We start from the raw sequence: 17,511 nt of genomic DNA on the forward strand, positions 1-17,511 counted from the left end.
GTGGGACTAGCCAGACATGGGGCAGGGCTAACCATGTGTGGGGTGGGGTTAGCACAAGACAGCCTTAAATGGACATCTGGTAGTAGAGGAAGTGGGTGTGGCCAAACACCCCTCCCTTATTGGGAAAAAAAAAGAGACGGACCCAGAGACCAGGGCTGGAGACTCCGGGTCAAACCCAGAGAGTGTCCAGGTATGAGTGTGAGTATTCTGAAATACCCTTGGTTGCTATAGTAACAAAACCCCTTTTAAATCATTTTACCAGAACAGGTCTTTACAAAATAAAAACTCTAAATTCAGAATTTGATTTTTTTTTTATTCCCAAATGCATTCGAATCTAAGGGGCTCCTAGGGGTTGATAGAAGATGGAGTCTTGGCACTGAATTCTGCCCCTCCCAATAATTGTGAAAGGTGCCTGCCTGTGGTGGGGATAATGGGCTGGTTGGAGGGATGATTGGGTCTCCTCTATTGGCCCACCGTGCTGTGACATCAATAGAGGTTTATGCAATTACAGCATAGGTGCCTATCACAGTTCCCATGTGGCTGCCTTGAGATCTATGACATCATATCTCACTGTTATTTCAGTTTCGCTGCCTCGCGAGGTGAAGGTAGGTGCCCCAGCACCTGCCTCTCACCTGTACATAGTCACATCCCCAACTAAAGAGGTTTAGGTAAAAGCCATGGTATGATTGGACTAGCCCCCAAATATAGTAAATGGGTTGAGAGTGGGAGGAGAATTGGGCGGGGAGTGGGCCCCAGAGAAAAAGGAGAGTGACCTGCAGACCCAGGGAAGCAATGATTCACCCGGAGACGCTGAGTCTAACCCAGAGCGTTCCCTGGTATTCTTATCACCATAGCAACCAATGGAATGGTCTATTCTACAGGACAATTCCACTGGATGCTACGGTGATAAAAACACTTTATAAACTTTCCTAGGGACGCTTTGGTTTGGGTTTATATAATTTATAATGTAGAAAATTATTTTTGAAAGATCAGGATAAATTCTCAGTATACTTTGGAGATTTCCGTGCTCCTAAATGTATTTTCAGTCTAATTTTTAGTTAGTTCCTTCTGACAGATCATCACACAACCCGTAGCAAAGGGCTGAATCATTTGTAACATTATGGTCCGGCTCAACTCCTCCAAGATTAATCACATAAAAAAACCCAACATAGAAGTTTCTACGGCAATGACATATGAGGGGCTGCTTGTGTCAACGTTCCCTAAAAAATATAAATGAAGCAAAATTTTACATGAGTAAAGAACCGTTCTTGGAATGATTTGAACGTTCAGCTGGAGTAGGGGTGGGTAGTTCTAATGCTTCATTAAGATCTAAAGGTCTTCAATTCAGCAGAGTAGGTGGAACTGCACCTTTACTACGCAAGGAAGGCCCTGTAAACAGAAGCCAGACCTCTACCCGTGAAATTATTAAGTGAGGAAAGTAGAAATTAATTGGAAACTTTTTCTCCCCGGTAAATATTGCTGAGCATTTATTTTTTTTAGAAATTCTGAGCCTTGTGGCATGAGGGTATTGAGGAATTTCACATACAAATGTTCTTTTAAGGGGAGAAAGACGGGGAGGGGGAGAGGAATGAAGGTGTATGAACGTGGAGAGTGACAGGATGGGAGAAAAGGAGATTAGGAGCAAAAAGTGATGGGGAAGAGAGTGGGGTTAATTAAGATGGGGTATGATGACTGATCAAATATAAGCTAGATCGGGGTGGTAAATGGGTGAAGATGGAGGTGACTACAAGGGGGAGAGTGAAATAATTGGGAGGAGAGGGCGAGAGGGATGGCTAGTGTGGGGCTTGGTGGGAGAGGGCATGATGTTGGCACAACCGCTTGGGAAAATGAAACATTGGAAGAAATGTAAGGTAGCAGAATTTTGGGGTGATAATTCATGAAAGAGGGAAAAAAAGAAAGAGTGGGTGAGAGTGGGTGTGTTTATGAAAGGAGCTGAGACAGGGTCTCACCTCAGGCACCCCCCTCTCTCTCCTCCTCCCCTCCCAGTGCTGGGCAGCCCTCCCCTCTCCTCCTCAGGCTGCCTGCACATGGTGTAAGTAGTGAGAGTTGAGCAGTAGCTGCAGCCTGTCCTCTCCTGTCCTCTCCTGTCCTGCTCCCTCGCATCTTGCTCCTTCTGATCCTGCGGCCCACCTCCTCTCCCCTCCCTTCCCTTTACCTGGGCACCATGCCCCGGCCTCAGCGGCAGCCCAGGAGATGTGGGGTCCCCGGGGTGCCACCTCTCTGCAGCCTGGTGCTGCTCCTCTTCTGGCAGCTGGTGAGGACCCAGGCAGCAGGTAAGACTGGCATCCCCATGCCATACACTCGGGGGAAACAGTACGCTATCTCTGTGCGGGCTCTCGGAACGAGTAGACTCTCTGTAGCACCTTCTGGGTTGTGTTGGAAAATTAGGACCCAATCTAGTTACTTAACCGTAGCACCCACTGTGCAGAGCACCCATGGGCGACGAATGAATGAAGTCCATCCTTAGTCAGTCCAAGATTTTGGATCCCACCAATGTGTTAGACTGTCAGAAACTGTGCAGAGATGTCAAAACAAACTGTGAACTCTCGTAGCAGAAAAGCTGTCCCTTCCTGAACTTGGAAGACCAAGTGTCTAAAAATAAAGCATGCTTAAAAAAAACTAATTAAAAAGAAAGCTTTGGGGAGTTGCGTTCTAGAAGACTGAGTTTTTAGATTATGAACATCTCTAAGGGCAGGTGAAATGTTTATATTAAGTTCACACTTCTTAGTTGTTGGTGCTCAGCAGTTACTTTGTTAATTGATAGAAATCCTGTATATTCTGTATAGTAGGTTCTTTATCTGTCTTGTTTGCCCAAAGTGCGTCTTTTTGAGTTTTCTCTGTCTCCTCTGAAAGCGTTCTTGTTTTTTTGGGGGGCTTCTCTGAATGCAGATCCATGGGGCGCCCATGGAAAGCTGATAGATCAAACGTGCATGGAAATGTTTAGGGGATATCTTTGTAAATCGATATGAAGGAATGCCCATGTTCTTCGCGTAGAGATGGCTTTTGGGATATAGCCACTGGAATGTGTCATTGACTGCTCCTCAAAAAGAAAAAAAACTGAGGCAGAAGTGATGGACTGGAGGGAGATCAAGGGATCTTCTGAGAGGATCCCATTGACAGCTAATGTCAGATGCCAGCTAACAAAAGTGATACGTCTGGGTTTGCACATAGGTCGGGGTGGGGTATTGGGGCAATTTTATTGTTCCGTCAGTGACTATTCCAGCGTATCCAGAAGTCAGCTTTCTTGGTGAGAATTAGAACCCCAGGATAATGTTTAGAATCTGCTCCTGCGGGTATTAAATTCAGACTCTTATCAGCTGATTGTTATGGCTAGGATGTACGGAATGGTATTGAGGGACATCAGATGGGGGCAAGTTGTTGGTATCATTCCAGTGTATCTGTTGATTAGAATGTATGGACGACCCGTTGATGTGGGCTGATGTTATTGTTTGATCGCCCCGTAAGGTCTAGGTCCTCGGATTTCGGAATGTATGCATTATTTGTTTATTCCTTGTGGTCACAGAGGGGATCACTTTGAGTGGCAAGAATGTGGAATTTAGGATGTAAGGGATTACCCAAGGAAGAGGCACTTCAGAAGATATAGGATTTTCATGTCGATGATTTGAGGTTGAGATACATTCTTGGGATTAGTGTGATGTCTCCAGATTATGATGGTCCAGATGATTTGGGGTGGTGGGACATTATTGAGCCAGATGTGTCTTTGTTACTGAGTTTAGGATGTGTGGGGCATTGAGGTGGGATCCCACTCACCCACTATCCCACCCAGAGACGTGAGTTCTTCTAGTTTGCGGTGGATTTTGAGGAGTATTCACTGTATTATTTACTATGCAGGTGTGATTTTTAAGCATGAGTGTGAATGACCAGAGCAAACATTTTAGGGATTCTGCAAGCACAGACGTCGCTGTGTATAAATCTACGGGAAAGCACAATGCTGTAAAGGATGGTTATTCACGCACCTGCCTGGGTGTGTGCTGCCGCATTGGTTGTGTAGGTATTGTGTAGCATTTAATAATTGTGTAGGACAGTGCATATCTCCAGCTGTGCCTTCACATGTGAATAGTGGCATATGTGCGTGTATAGCAGGGTGTGCGTGTATAGCAGGGTGTGTGTGTGTGTGTAGCAGGGTGTGTGTGTGTGTGTGTGTGTGTGTGAAGGTGGTATGCAGGGGAAGCAGGCACCAAGGGAGCCCAGGTAGCGGGTACTCATAAGGACTGGAGCTGGTGTTTAGTGAATGGACCACTCACACCACTCGTAGCTTAACCCTTGATTTGCCAGGCCAGGTAGAGGACACGGTCATGGGGTAATATATTTTCGAGATGTTTACAATAGATAGTGAATGCAGTTGTGTGTGTGTTCCTAGAAATGTGGGGATTTACAGGGTGCTATCATAGGCCTTCATCATTCGGCCAAATTTAACTGTTCAACAACCAGAGCTGCATTGTGTAGCAGACACTGGCACTGAAAGGGTTAATACAATGGGGGCACAAATATATGGTAAGGCCAAAAGTAAGGATTAAGGGTTAATTTCAAGAAACAAGCTTCACATCTTTGAAATGGCTTTTGGAAAACAAATGTGGAATATCTTGCCATTTCTAATTTTTAAATATTTTTGAATAAACGTAGCCAGATTTCTTTTATTTGCAAAAAGTGTTGGATATCAAAAGTTGGAATTTCAAATCATGGGTAGAAAAAAAATACCCTTTGGCTTCTTCTTTTCTTTCCATAACATCTCTTCCCGAGAAAAACAGTGATGATATTTTATTGTTTTCAATGAGCAGAATAGTTTTTTTGGTTTGCATTTAATGAGCTCCACGCTGGCTGATGGAACAAGAAAACTTTTATAAAATTCTAACTAGAATTTCCATGAAAACAGCAGTGTCTCAGAGCAGCACACGTCTATTAAAAAGGTGCTACTCTGGAGCCTGGGCGTCTAGACCCAAAATCTCAACCAATGAAAGGCTTTGTCAAATCCTGGAAGATTTTCTAAAAAAAAAAAAAAAAAAAAAAAAAAAACAACTACTGGCAGTTTAATAGAATGGGGCAATTTGGAGATTAAATACACTCATTGAATATAGGTTCTTGGTAAGGGGACAGAGCTGGGGGCTTTTGATCTATACATTGCCTATACATTGAGAGATGGCAGATTTTTTAAGTGGGAGTTGGTGGAAGGGATCCAATTGACAAGACGTGACAGTTTGAATTAGTGACCTACTAATAAAAGACTTTGTAGACAGATCTATTTCGGAAGAGGTGCCAGGTTTGGTTGAGTAGTAGTGGTCTTCTTGACAAGGGCCACTGTGGAGCATCTATTTTGGTAGAAAGATGGGATATTATGTAGTTAAAAGTTTTGGGAGGTGATTTGTTACAAAATGTACACATTGTATCTGGAATTAGGACGTGGCATACATTCCTGGCGGAGGGGTTAGAATGTACAGACAAGTTCTCAACCAGAGACTTTCTTGAGGAGAGGTGACAGTCTTGGACTGCGATCTACCAGAGGAGACAAAGCTCCATGTCACAAATTTTTCTAGTCACTAAATTATGGGTCTGAGGGAAAGTTCTCTTGATGAATGTTGACAAGTTGGATGAAGGTTCTCTTTGAGCAGAGATGGTATATGAATGGTCTACTCACTCCAAGAACATCTGAAATGCTAAAGTTTCAGGGCAGGTATGAAGAAGGCACGCTATTCTAGGCTAGAAATCAGGATATTACAGGGAAAACCAGCTTAGGTGAGAAGATAGTTTGTGACAATGCGACAACCTAACCATGGACGGTCTTTATGACAATTGTTATTCTATGGAAGTAGAATTTTATTTTTAGTAACTAAGTAATTCTCGTTCAGCAGTGCTATGATGTTTCTGATGTTACAAATGTAGCTGGAACGGCACCTTTAACCGAAAGTATATTAAGTGGGAACCATTGACATTCCTGGCTAGAATTACTTTAGCTTCAATCTTTATTTGTGTACTTTCTCATTTCCTTCCTACTTGGAATTACAAATTAGTTTTCTAATAATAAACCTGTCAAACAATAGACATTTTTGGGGTCAAGTAGATGAATCTCACTCTGGAGGACACTCGGAGAAGCAGTCACAGAGATGGCCAAATGTCTGGCTCTTAGCTTTTTTTGAAAGCTAGATCCTCACAAAGCAAAGGAGAAGACAGGACACCGTCCCATGATAGTTTGACAGCTGTCAGAGGGGGACGGTTGTGTCGCTGCGAGGTTCACGTGTAGTAGGAACGGCAAGCCTTTCATATGGACGGTTCCTCCATAGTTCCATAACCTCCACATGTCAATCACATGGATCCTCTATACATCATGGATCACACGGTATAATAATGCCGAGTATCTACCTGATAAGGGATCTGCTTCAGTGTTTAATGATTCCAGACATTTAAATACTGATTTAAATCATAAATACAATAATGATCAGTGCTGTACATACTCGGTATTATATCATCATATCAAAGAGTTAATTATTAGTGCGCAGGTAATGAGTATCTCTAAAGTAATAGTAACAATGTCCTGAGCGGTACATTTATACTGAGCATACAGTTCTAATGGATATTGTATCTGATGTATAGTGATGCTGAGTATCTGTACTCTGGTGATGAATACTCTGTACTGTATTATAAAGCAGAGTATACATACACTGGCGATGGATGCTCTGTATAATGATGCCGAGTATCCGCACCCTACTATGCTGCATACCTTAACTCCTTTCAGTATTGTTGGCTCTGTACGTTAGTAAGGAGCATGTCGCTGCGTATAGCTCTGAGTATTTCAACAGCAAATTAAACGAATGTATGGAATGTAGAAGTAAAATATGAATTACTATTAAAGCGATAGGTATTATATGAAAGAGTTATATGGAGGGGTTATATGGAGGATATAGGGGGTACTATGGCGCTGGAGGAGGAGTTATACCCAGAGGTTATATGGAGTAAGGGGAGGAGTTTAAGGAGGGGATCATATGGAGCGAGAGGATGGAGATCTAGTGGATTTATATGGAGGAGGATCAACCATGACTAACAGATGACAATATGGCGGTATATTGAGATATTAATGGTATATAGGGAGGGCGTGATAACATTATTATAATGAATGACAGTAGAGACTATATGGATGACGATGTAGGGGGAGTTATAGAGACTCCCCTCCAATATTATAGAATATTGAAAAATGCAGTTCAAGACATGGATAAATTAGAAGCGTTTCATGTTTTATTATTATTTCCTGATTATTTATGAATTTATCTTTTTATTTGTATTTCTTTCTGAGAGTTAGTGGTATTAGAATAGATGCAGGCCCCCCGGTCTCCCCCGAAGCGTGGAGCTGAGCGGTCACTCTGGTGGCGCCGTGGCGTGAGCCGCTCCGTGGCGTTCTTCTCCCGGTTGGAATCCTGCGTCTTAGATTTTCTATACTAACTTTTAAAAACGATATTATTATATAAATGTAACCGGGGCCGAGAACGCACCATGTGAGCTTTACTCCAATTTGGGCCGATGGAGTGCGAGGAGATCTGCGCTATGAATAAAGGCAAGAAGCGCTGAGCGAGGTGAAACGTCATCTCGGAAATGAATGTGGGTGCGAGCCGCCATCACAGAGCTCCTTTCACCGGCATAAGGCAGGGATTATATTCACAGAGGCAGGAAGCAGCGTTTAGGGACATATAATTAAACATTCACACTCCCCTCCTTATTACACCTCGTCGGACATACAGACAGCGCACCGATGTTAACTGCTACGGGAAGGGAAGGAACGTTGACACATAACCGTTTATTTTTTTATGCTTACACTTTGCGTCAGCCATACCGGTCGTTCTATATCACCGACTAGTTGGCTGATATCTAAAACTAAGTTTATGATGTCATAAACGGTATTCACATAAATTGTATTGGGTAGAATTGGGTTGGAAGGGGCCCTAAGTGAGAAGAATAAAGGGACCCATCTGTTACTTTGACACACACCAGTTAACTTGAATGTGCGTGGCTTTCGTCCTTGAGGTTGCATTATTGCAATGGAGACCGATGAAGTCCTCTTGGACCTTAGCATGGTTAATCCACCAGACCTCCCATTCATGATGCATTCCAACATGTTATATCTTGGTTATAGTATCATATTAGTAAAATGTATACTGGGGTCTGCAAGCATCTTTGAAGTCCTTGATTGAAGTCCTAGGGGTGACTGTGTCTTCATTTCTGCGCATGACCCTGTATTCCTACATGTGTCCCCATGTGCTGCATGATGTAGTGGCACGTGTGCCCATGTCGCATGTGACATGCAGCTGGCAGAAAAGATGGATACTCAGTGAAATGGGTGTCCTCGGATAATGATAAAAACACATGTAAAGATTTTTTTCTAGTACCCCTAAAATACAAGAGAGGGGTCTTGGTAATAAAGGACACTGGTCCCATACTGGGTCAGTCCTGCTGAACCTTGGACTTTTGGGACAGGGCAATTTCCGCTACAACGAAAGTATCATCTGGCCTCGGTTGGCCAATTAGAACGATGATATGGTTCCAAAAATGAGAACTCAAGTATTATTAGGGAATTCCAGCAGCCTTACGGGGTAACGATGAAAAACGCCCAATAAGTACAGATGGGGAAAGGGTGACACTTGCGGGACCTGACACAATTTCTATATTATTATTAAGGTCCATCATCAAGCAAGGTTGGCTATTAGAAAGTCCTCCAAATCCTTCATGTGATCCTCGTGATCCTTTATACTGTAGGCAGGTTCTAAATCTGTGTTTCTCTATTTACTCTATTTTTCGGTCCTAAGTAGACAGATGCGCAACCCTCATTGTTGTGTTGTCATTCGCCTTTGAAAAGGAATCACCCCAGTTTGTAGTCACTTTCATTCTGGCGCTCTTGTGTCATTCTGGCGCACTTGTGTCATTCTGGCGCCTGTCCAAACCAGCTTTGTGATACTTATTACAAGTCCTTAACGCTAATCTTGACACATTTCTGTGTTAAAGGTGCCGTTCCACTTTAATTGAGCCTTCGAGCATTTAGCAAATAAGGCACTCGATTCTTTAATCAAATACAAGCAATGCAACAACCTTTAGGCTTTAAGCTTTTTTTTCCGTATCAGCCTATCGGAGCCGGCTTTTGTGTCCCGTGATAATTACACGTTCCCTGCAAAATTATGAATGAGGAAATATTTGGCACGATTGAAAAATTATTTCCGAGGAGTCTGAGTTCTCTAATTTAACGGAGTAATGGAACAGCACCCTTAAAAAACAAGGTTACAAGGTTGCACGGTGCTAGAGCAAATAAATGCCACATGGCGTGCGTCTGCTCCAGAGCCCAGAGCTCCAGAGGGCCCTCCGGCAGGGCAATAGCAAGAAGGACAGAATAGCAGAACATTAACCCTTCCTGTGCCAGAGTGGGGGTATAATGCATGGATTCCTGCCCTTTATGCTCTCTCGTATCATATATAAGACGTATCGGCTTATATAATTTTTATTATTATTAATTTCTATATCACATTTAGATTTTTTTATGTCAATGTCAGAAATGCACATATCCATTAAATGTGTAATTAAATATTTTTTTTTATTGCCTTTTTTGGGGAATTTCATATAATTTTTGAAAAAAATTCTGTCTTAATCCCGCTTGAAGTTCATGTAATGGAATATACTGTAATTTATATAATTTCATCAGTGATTGAAGCCACATCACCACATACAGTACACAGAGCTCATTGTAGAACCCCAGCGATCTAGAATTATCATTTATTACGGGTCACTTTGTATTCACTGTAGTCTGGAATTCTTGGAATGTCTACCTTGAAAAAAAAAAGAACTACGGTGGAGAAATGTTACGTTTTAATTGTAAAAGTCAACATTTAGAGCAAAAAAAAAAAAAAAGTTTTTTTTTTTTAAATCTCCCCACACCCTGCGAAATCTGCTCTCCGCGGAGCGAGCTTTTTATCCGGTGTTATTCTGTGTACTAAGAGCATCCTCTGTCTGAAACCCAAGGAAGGCCTTTCACAGAGGGGCCATTGTGTGAATGAACATACAGCGCTCCGTGTCTCCTCTGTTTATGGAACGGCTTTGGGAAAAGCCGGGGGGGGGGCTTCGCTGAAAGGAGCGAGGGAGAGAGGAGGGAGGTAAATATTTAGTTTGGTTTTAGAAAGTATGTGTCAGAAGTTAGGAGATCGTTTTCGGAGTATCACTGCCCGGTCTGTTCATCGCACGATACACGAATGGCACGTAAAGCCACTGGAAGGCTCCGAGGCCAGCGTGGTACTCGCTGCCACAACGTTTCTCTTACATTACGGAACGTCTGTGTTATTTAATAGTCTCTGTTATTTATAACCTCAATTAAGGCGGCTGTTATTGTTCTCCTGTTATATTCTCATCATAGAAATATCAAGTGTTTTATACATTTAAGAACCATCTGGCCTGCCTGGTTCTCTCGTTGACATCGAGATCGCTTCCTGGATTCCTTTACAAGGGATAGTAAATTTCGGGGTCCTTCTTGAAAGAAAGAGCTCCTTGACCTCACTAAACATTATGAAGACCCAACGGAGCTTCTACTGCGGGAAGAGCTTGGCAGTCCCTGTAGAATGTATAGAATGTATAGAAGACATCTCTTCACCCATTGAATTATGCATTGTACAGGGTCAGCTCAGACCTTCTTAATGGAGAAACCTGGCCCTTCATAATTCTGTCCCCATGCAGTTTAAGTTAGTTTGTGTGTATGTGTGTGAATGGGCTTGTGTTTGCGTGTGATTTATCACCTTGGGGTTTATTAACTAAGCAGCAAGTGGATTCAAGATGTGATAAATCGTGGGTGACAAGTTGCCAATTATCCCCTCAGGGATTCATTCAGTTTTACTCAGGCTCAGCTCGGGGTAAAAAGAAAAGTTATGCGGTTCTTTGATGCCGAGGAGACCACCCTGTTTGGTGGAATGTCCACTGGGAAGTGTTGCGCATGGTTAAATGTGGCCAGATCCTGCGTGGTGATCTTCTCTGAGAAAAAGAGTTTGACCCTGACTATTTCTTAAGGCAAATTGGTACATATGGGATGTGTGGTCAGAATAGCATCTGGTGAAAATGTTATTTATTTACCCTATGAAAGAGGAGCTTTGGTGGCGACCATAAATATATACAGGGTCCTCACATAGCCCTCTCAGAATCTATTATTATTACCCCGTGGAAAGAGCAGGTATTAAGAGCCGCCGAAAACAAAGGCCTGGCATTTTTTGCAGACTTTGATAAATATGTAATCACAAATAATTGAAGGTCCTTCAATTTCACACCTGCCTGATGAGTGGCGGCATAATGGCCACCGCTGCTCCTCGAGGGTCATTTCCACTCAAAGGCATCTGCAGGGCGGGGATAGCGCAGTCAGGCTGTGGAAAATGTTGGAACTTAAATAAATAGGGTAATAAATGGGGTAATCATCATAATATTGATATTAAAAATAATAATGATGCCAAGCGTTTAAAATTTCCATGAGCACAGCCTCCTTCTGATGGTGGAAATGTGATGGTGGCAAGAGTGTGTTGTTGGTCTCTTCATCTCAACCTAGGCCATGAAAGCAATTATCAGTGTGATGAGCGTGTCGCCACATTGCTCCCTTTCTTGGGGAAGACACAGAGACCTGAAAGAGCAACACTTGACCCGGAGTCTCCTGGTGAAACCCTGAGAGTTCCCAGGTATGGTCACGATGACCGGTCGGGGCCTGGTCTTGGATAACTGGATGATGATGGGCATGCTTTTAAAAAATGCACCATGCAGGGCAGCAGAAAATATTAACACAGCCTTTAATGTATTAATTTCCTATAAGTGTCCCCAGCTAAATCATCACACCGACTACCGACTTCCAGAGCCAGATGAACACTCCATAGGCTCCAGGCAAGGTATGGATTTGAGGACCACCTCCTAATCCCTTTAAATAGGGGGCAAATTATTCCTGCTGCACAATACCCCGGCCTTCACCGGGTCCACCCAGGCGCCTTATGGATCTTATGGACCCCAGCAGCTTAATTATTATTATTATGCTTTATTAATGCATCACCTGGCTCTGCGGACTTTGAATGCCTTGTAATATTGGCTTTCAATATATTATAGGTTTTAATTTAATTACAAATGGTTAAAATCTGTACAATAATGTTGGTTTTTGTAATTTTACCACAAGGCTTGCGTGTTGATTGGCCACTCGATGCCCGTAATCCGGTCTGGCAGCAAATACCTTGCCGTCTACGGCAAGTTCCAGCCGCCATTATATCCGGCATCATAAAATAAAACCAGAAAAACCACAAGGGAAGGGGAAATAAAGCTTTATTATAAAAAAATAAAATAAACAAGAAAATCTATAGGAGGGATTGCCTTTTTTTTTATAAATAAATAATAGGAGAAAATAATTTTTTTCCACTAATTCCTTCTGCTCCCCCCCGGATTGGTTCTTTAACTTTTATTGAATTCTTCTCATAATAACATCTCGCTGATCCTTTCTTCTCGCTGGAAGGATTTTTCCATCTGTTTAAGATTTGGGGACGTTGTATAAAGCTCTTTTCCAGCAGTGCTTCTTTCTGCAGAGATTGGGTTCCGGTTGGGTGAAGACGCTCTGTCAGACATGTATATATCTTTACATTTTTTATGTGTTTTAGAGCAGTAATATGAGCCATTACCTCTTGGACGTCTGTGTCTTATTTATATAATACCCCTGATCACCGGTTATATGCGGGGTGCAGGATAATTGTCGAAGTATTCCGATGCCTTCAGACAGCCGCTTGACGTGACTCTTTACAGTATCTACATTTTTTCCGTCTCGCTGGTTTTTTTTTGTTTTCCTTCACTTTTTTCACATACTTCCCATTACAGAAATTCCGCGGACGCTTTGCCACTTTGTCACACTTCAGCATTTCATGAGTTCGTGGCAAAGCTGAGTGGAGTCAGTCTTTTGAACACTCGGTGGAGGGACGGATGGGAGTAGGTGGCCATTCACCATTTACAAAATGAGCAAATGATTTGCTGTAACAAACTTGATGGCCAATTCAACCACAGTTATAGTCAACTTGACTCAACGTTCTATGAAAAGCATATATTCACATACATTGACTTCAAAATAAGTCAAAAAAGGGTTTTGACCTCTACTTAGACTGACTTGATTCCAAAGAACTCAACAAGAAACTTGCACCATCAACTTGGCCAACACACTAGATAATGAATCAGACAGCAACTCCCCACTCAATGTATAGCTCATCAGCACTCCACTCAGCTTGACAAGTTGCTCTTCTCGTTGAGTGGTTTCGAGTTAAGTCAAATTAATTACCTCTGTTACTTGAACCTTTTGTGGATTAGGCAACCGGAAACTCCCCAGGGCCGGTAGAGCTGTGTGTCTTCTCCAAGCGCCACCCGTAACAGATGCCTCCTCTATAACTATAGCTTTCACATCATAGTGAGAGTTGTTGTCCAACAAAAGCTGGAGGGCCACAGGTTTCCCGGCCCAGGTTGACCAGGAGTCAGCGATGGAAGCCCTGCCAGGCACGCTTGCCCAATTCAAGTGGACTTTCTGATGATTGTGACGCAGCCCTTCACCCTGCATTTAATGGAATGATCCGGTCATCTCAAAGAGAGTGCTGCATTCAGTTAAATACACTTTAGATATGTAAGGTTTGTTGACCTGACTATTACTCTTAATACATGGCCTGACGCCCAATACGTGACCCCCCCGCAGGCTATAGACTAAATAATCCCCGATCTTCATCTGCGGCATCTTCAAGGTCTCTAAAATGACCCAACACGTCCTCCAGAATGAATGCTTTGAAAATAAGGGTTTGGCATCCGCAGCTTTTAACCCTTCTCATCCGTCCCTAAATCCCTAAAATGTTCACAGTGTTCTCCGTCTCATATCCTCTTTATCATTCTGAGATACAGTCTCTTCTTTAAGTCCCCATTTTTCTTTTCTAATTTACACCAAATATAACCCTCATCCCTCAGCCCTCATCCCCTCTAATCCCCTCTTCTGGTCTTGTTTCAGATCCTTTTTTCCCGTGGAATGCATTGGATCTTTAAAGATAACAGAGCGTTAGTAATGGGTGGTTTTCTTTTACAATATTAAGGAATAATAATTTATTAGTAGTAGTATTATGAAAGTGTATTTGTGGGAGGCTCCATCTGTCCAATCTGGTTTTTGGATAATCAGTTATAGTGATTCACATGGTGCGACCCCCCCATATAAGTTTATTGGCGTGATATATGGGAAGTTAAATAATATTCACACTATATATTTTTTTGGGGGGGGTTCTGAGGGGGTAGCAAATTCTGGGGGCTTTTTTGTTTTAATATAATAAATCAAGAAACCCAAAGATTGATATGTCGTGGCGAGGGGGAAACCCTACCTATGGATATGTTTTACTTATTACACTTCAGATCTGTTCTAATCATAGTCTTAAAGTATGTGCTTTATAAACCAGTGATAAGATCAGGTTATGTGTGTATTTTTTTTAAATATATATGTATATATATATATATATATATATATATATATAACTGCTTACCTTAGGGAGAAGCTGCAGCTCCTCACTTCCTTTGTGGCAGGAAATCGCTCCATCAAACTCATTTTCCTAAGAGCATATGGGGGGCTCTAAATTTGCAAGGAAGACCACACAGAAATCTAAAGGGTCCACTAAGTTATTATATGCATTAAATTGAATACGGTAGCTGCAGTCGCTGTTTGATCCCGAACATAGCTCTCTTATTCTATAACGATTAATGTGAAGACCTCATGGTTTTATACGGACCTCTCCTCCATCAATGTCTCCTTTCCATCCCGCAGATGTCTATCCTGTTAAATTGTACCGCGTTAAAGTAGCACTATTTACCATATAGCGCCCCACGATATGATTTATTAAGATGATAGCTGTATTGCCTACATAGTGACCAATATAGAATATGTAGAGATTTGGGGAGAGAGTTCGCACTTCTCTCTTGGTGAAGACGGTCTCATTTCTCACCTTTAACCCTCTGTCTCGTTATATTTCCTGTTTTTTCCTTTCTCTTGCCCCCGTCCGTTTGCCCCTTGCTACCGTCCTGCTGAGCCAAACACATCCCAGAATTCTGCTGCCTCCTGCCTGCATTCCAAATCAGAACCAAATGCAAATATTTCTAGGAGAGAAGTCACTTCCCCGGCGCTGCAGCCTCTCCCAAAAACCCAGACGGCTCCTATCCTCCTGTGAGAGGACGCAGCCTCTCGCTGACATGCAAAGTGTCTGCTTCTGGTGCCCTGGATGGAAAGGCACCGAGGGAAGCGAGAGAGAGAAAGGATAACGTGTATATAAACACGCAAACAGGACTGGCTCCACCATGTAGGTGGCATAGGCAGCAGAGAAGAGCCCTGAGATGATGGAAGCACCCCCATTAGATTGCCCCCTATGATGGCATGCAGTAGGGGGCATCTGGATACACAGCGATGAGATGATGGACCCTGGGGCAGTAGTTGTTCCCATATGGGGTTGGCCAAGGAATACCCATGGTTGGGCAGGACAATTATGTTAACCATGAGTGGTAGGTCTGGAAAGGGTCATGAGACGCGCTGCAACCACATAAGAAGATTAAGCCCCCCCAATGGTCTAGGGCATGCATCACAACTGTCCCGCTTTGTGCAACACAGTCCTGATTTTGCCACTCCTACTGTCCCACTAAGCTCTCCCTCTGTCTCACAATCCTGAGAATGCACACTGTGCATGGGCAGAATTGTGCGCATGCACAGTCGCGCTGCTAGTTTTAGTGACGCTCTACCTCCGATATAAGGCCACCTTATATGTAGTTGAATTAAATTTCATTACAGCTATGGACATGTAGAACAGTTTATAATCTGATTGATCAAATGCTGAGACAAAATCAGGAAAATTACATTGGTTGCTATGGTGATAAGACCACTTTTTAATATTTGTACCAGAATCACTTTTTATATACATAATCTGGAATATGTAACAATGTTTCTGCATGTAACCGTCATTGATTTCTAAGTTCTGGATACATTTTGTGTAACTTTGTATATAACATATATATATATATATATATGGTTATATAAGGTTATATAGTAACAGCTTCTGTAGAAGGTAGTGTTGATATATTTTCAGGGTTCTTTTTTTTACGTTACCCGGAGTAAATTAGCGGATAGTTTAATATGCATAGTATTTTTTTTGTCCATTAATGGGAAAACCATCATTTTTTCTGGTCTGGGGTGCAGGCTGCCTGGGGTTTGGTTTTATTGTTGTGTTCCAATGGATTTACAAGGCATCGGCAGGATGTAAGGAAGATTTGCTCCGGCCATTTGAATGTGTGTGTGTGCATGTTTGTGTGTGTGCGTGTGTGCGTGTCTGTGTGTGCTTAAATGTGTGCGTGTGTATGAATTAGACACACATACTGCGCTGTGGACTATGCTGGTGCTTTAGGTAATCGCTCGCCCCGTTCACCCACATGGCAGGTTGCGTATGGTCTTTTTACCCGCCGCTTAGTAAAGGGAAATGCACTTTGACCCCCAGACACCGGACAGTCTGTTCAAATAATAATAATAATCTGTCCAGGGCTTCTTGTGTGGGCCCAGGCAGTATACCGTGTGCGTAAAGGTGGTCCATGGATGCGACCCTTCATCCCCTTGCTATCCATCAAACACCTCAGACCCACCGGTGGATTTAGCAATGTCTTTTTATTTTCCCTTTTCACCCCTATTTTCTCCTCCCTCTCTCCCTCTCCCTCGCTCTCTCTCTCTGTCCTGCTCGCTTTCCTCTCCTCCTCTCCCTCTGTTTCTTGGTCCCTCTTGGATTGAGGTATGCCGAGGGTAATGAGTTTTTCCTCCCTGGCTTCTGCTTGGAAGTCCTGCAGGCTGAATGAGCATCATATTACGGGGAGTCTGCGATTCCCATCAGCTCCTTTCATTAGTCTGCGCCCCCCGCCTGTCCCCTGCTCCTTCCTCGCTCGGTCTCTCTCCATTCTTCCCTTTTCTCTGACCTTTCATTCTCTTCTGCTGCCTTCACTCCACTAGTGATAGAGACGTCTAAATACACAATCCTCGGCGTCTCTTACTCTGTATATACAAACAATACAAATAAGTGGGAGCTCCGTGCCTTCCTTACTCTCTCCTTTCTATTTACCCCCGTTACCCTCGCCCCTCTGTGTATACGGGTAACCGGGCGCTCTGTGCCCCCTTTACCCTCGCCGCTCTGTGTATACGGGTAACCGCGCGCTCTGTGCCCCCTTTACCCCCGCCCCTCTGTGTATACGGGTAACCGCGCGCTCTGTGCCCCCTTTACCCTCGCCCCTCTGTGTATACGGGTAACCGGGATCTCTGTGCCCCCTTTACCCTCTCCCCTCTGTGTATACGGGTAACCGCACGCTCTGTGCCCTCTTTATCCTCGCCCCTCTGTGTATTCGGGTAACCGCACGCTCTGTGCCCCCGTTACCCTCGGTGTATACAGATAAAGGGTAGACTGGTGTATATTCAGG

General features: G+C 43.2%; 1 protein-coding gene across 8 annotated transcripts in view; it reads left to right on the forward strand.

Moving 5' to 3' along the window:
- The first annotated feature begins 2,032 nt into the window (after positions 1-2,032).
- Positions 2,033-17,511, forward strand: part of COL11A2 (collagen type XI alpha 2 chain) — a 48,963-nt gene continuing 33,484 nt past the window's right edge. For 6 of the 8 annotated variants that reach the window (XM_053472712.1, XM_053472710.1, XM_053472715.1 and 3 more), the window contains exon 1: positions 2,033-2,294. In XM_053472712.1, coding sequence (XP_053328687.1) covers positions 2,186-2,294 — 109 coding nt within the window. In that variant the 5' untranslated portion in view covers positions 2,033-2,185. The remainder of the gene's footprint in view (positions 2,295-17,511) is intronic. The other 2 variants (XM_053472716.1, XM_053472717.1) reach the window with 1 other exon arrangement.

The sequence above is a fragment of the Spea bombifrons genome, chromosome 8 (assembly GCF_027358695.1).
Source record: "Spea bombifrons isolate aSpeBom1 chromosome 8, aSpeBom1.2.pri, whole genome shotgun sequence".
Classification (NCBI taxonomy): domain Eukaryota; kingdom Metazoa; phylum Chordata; class Amphibia; order Anura; family Pelobatidae; genus Spea; species Spea bombifrons.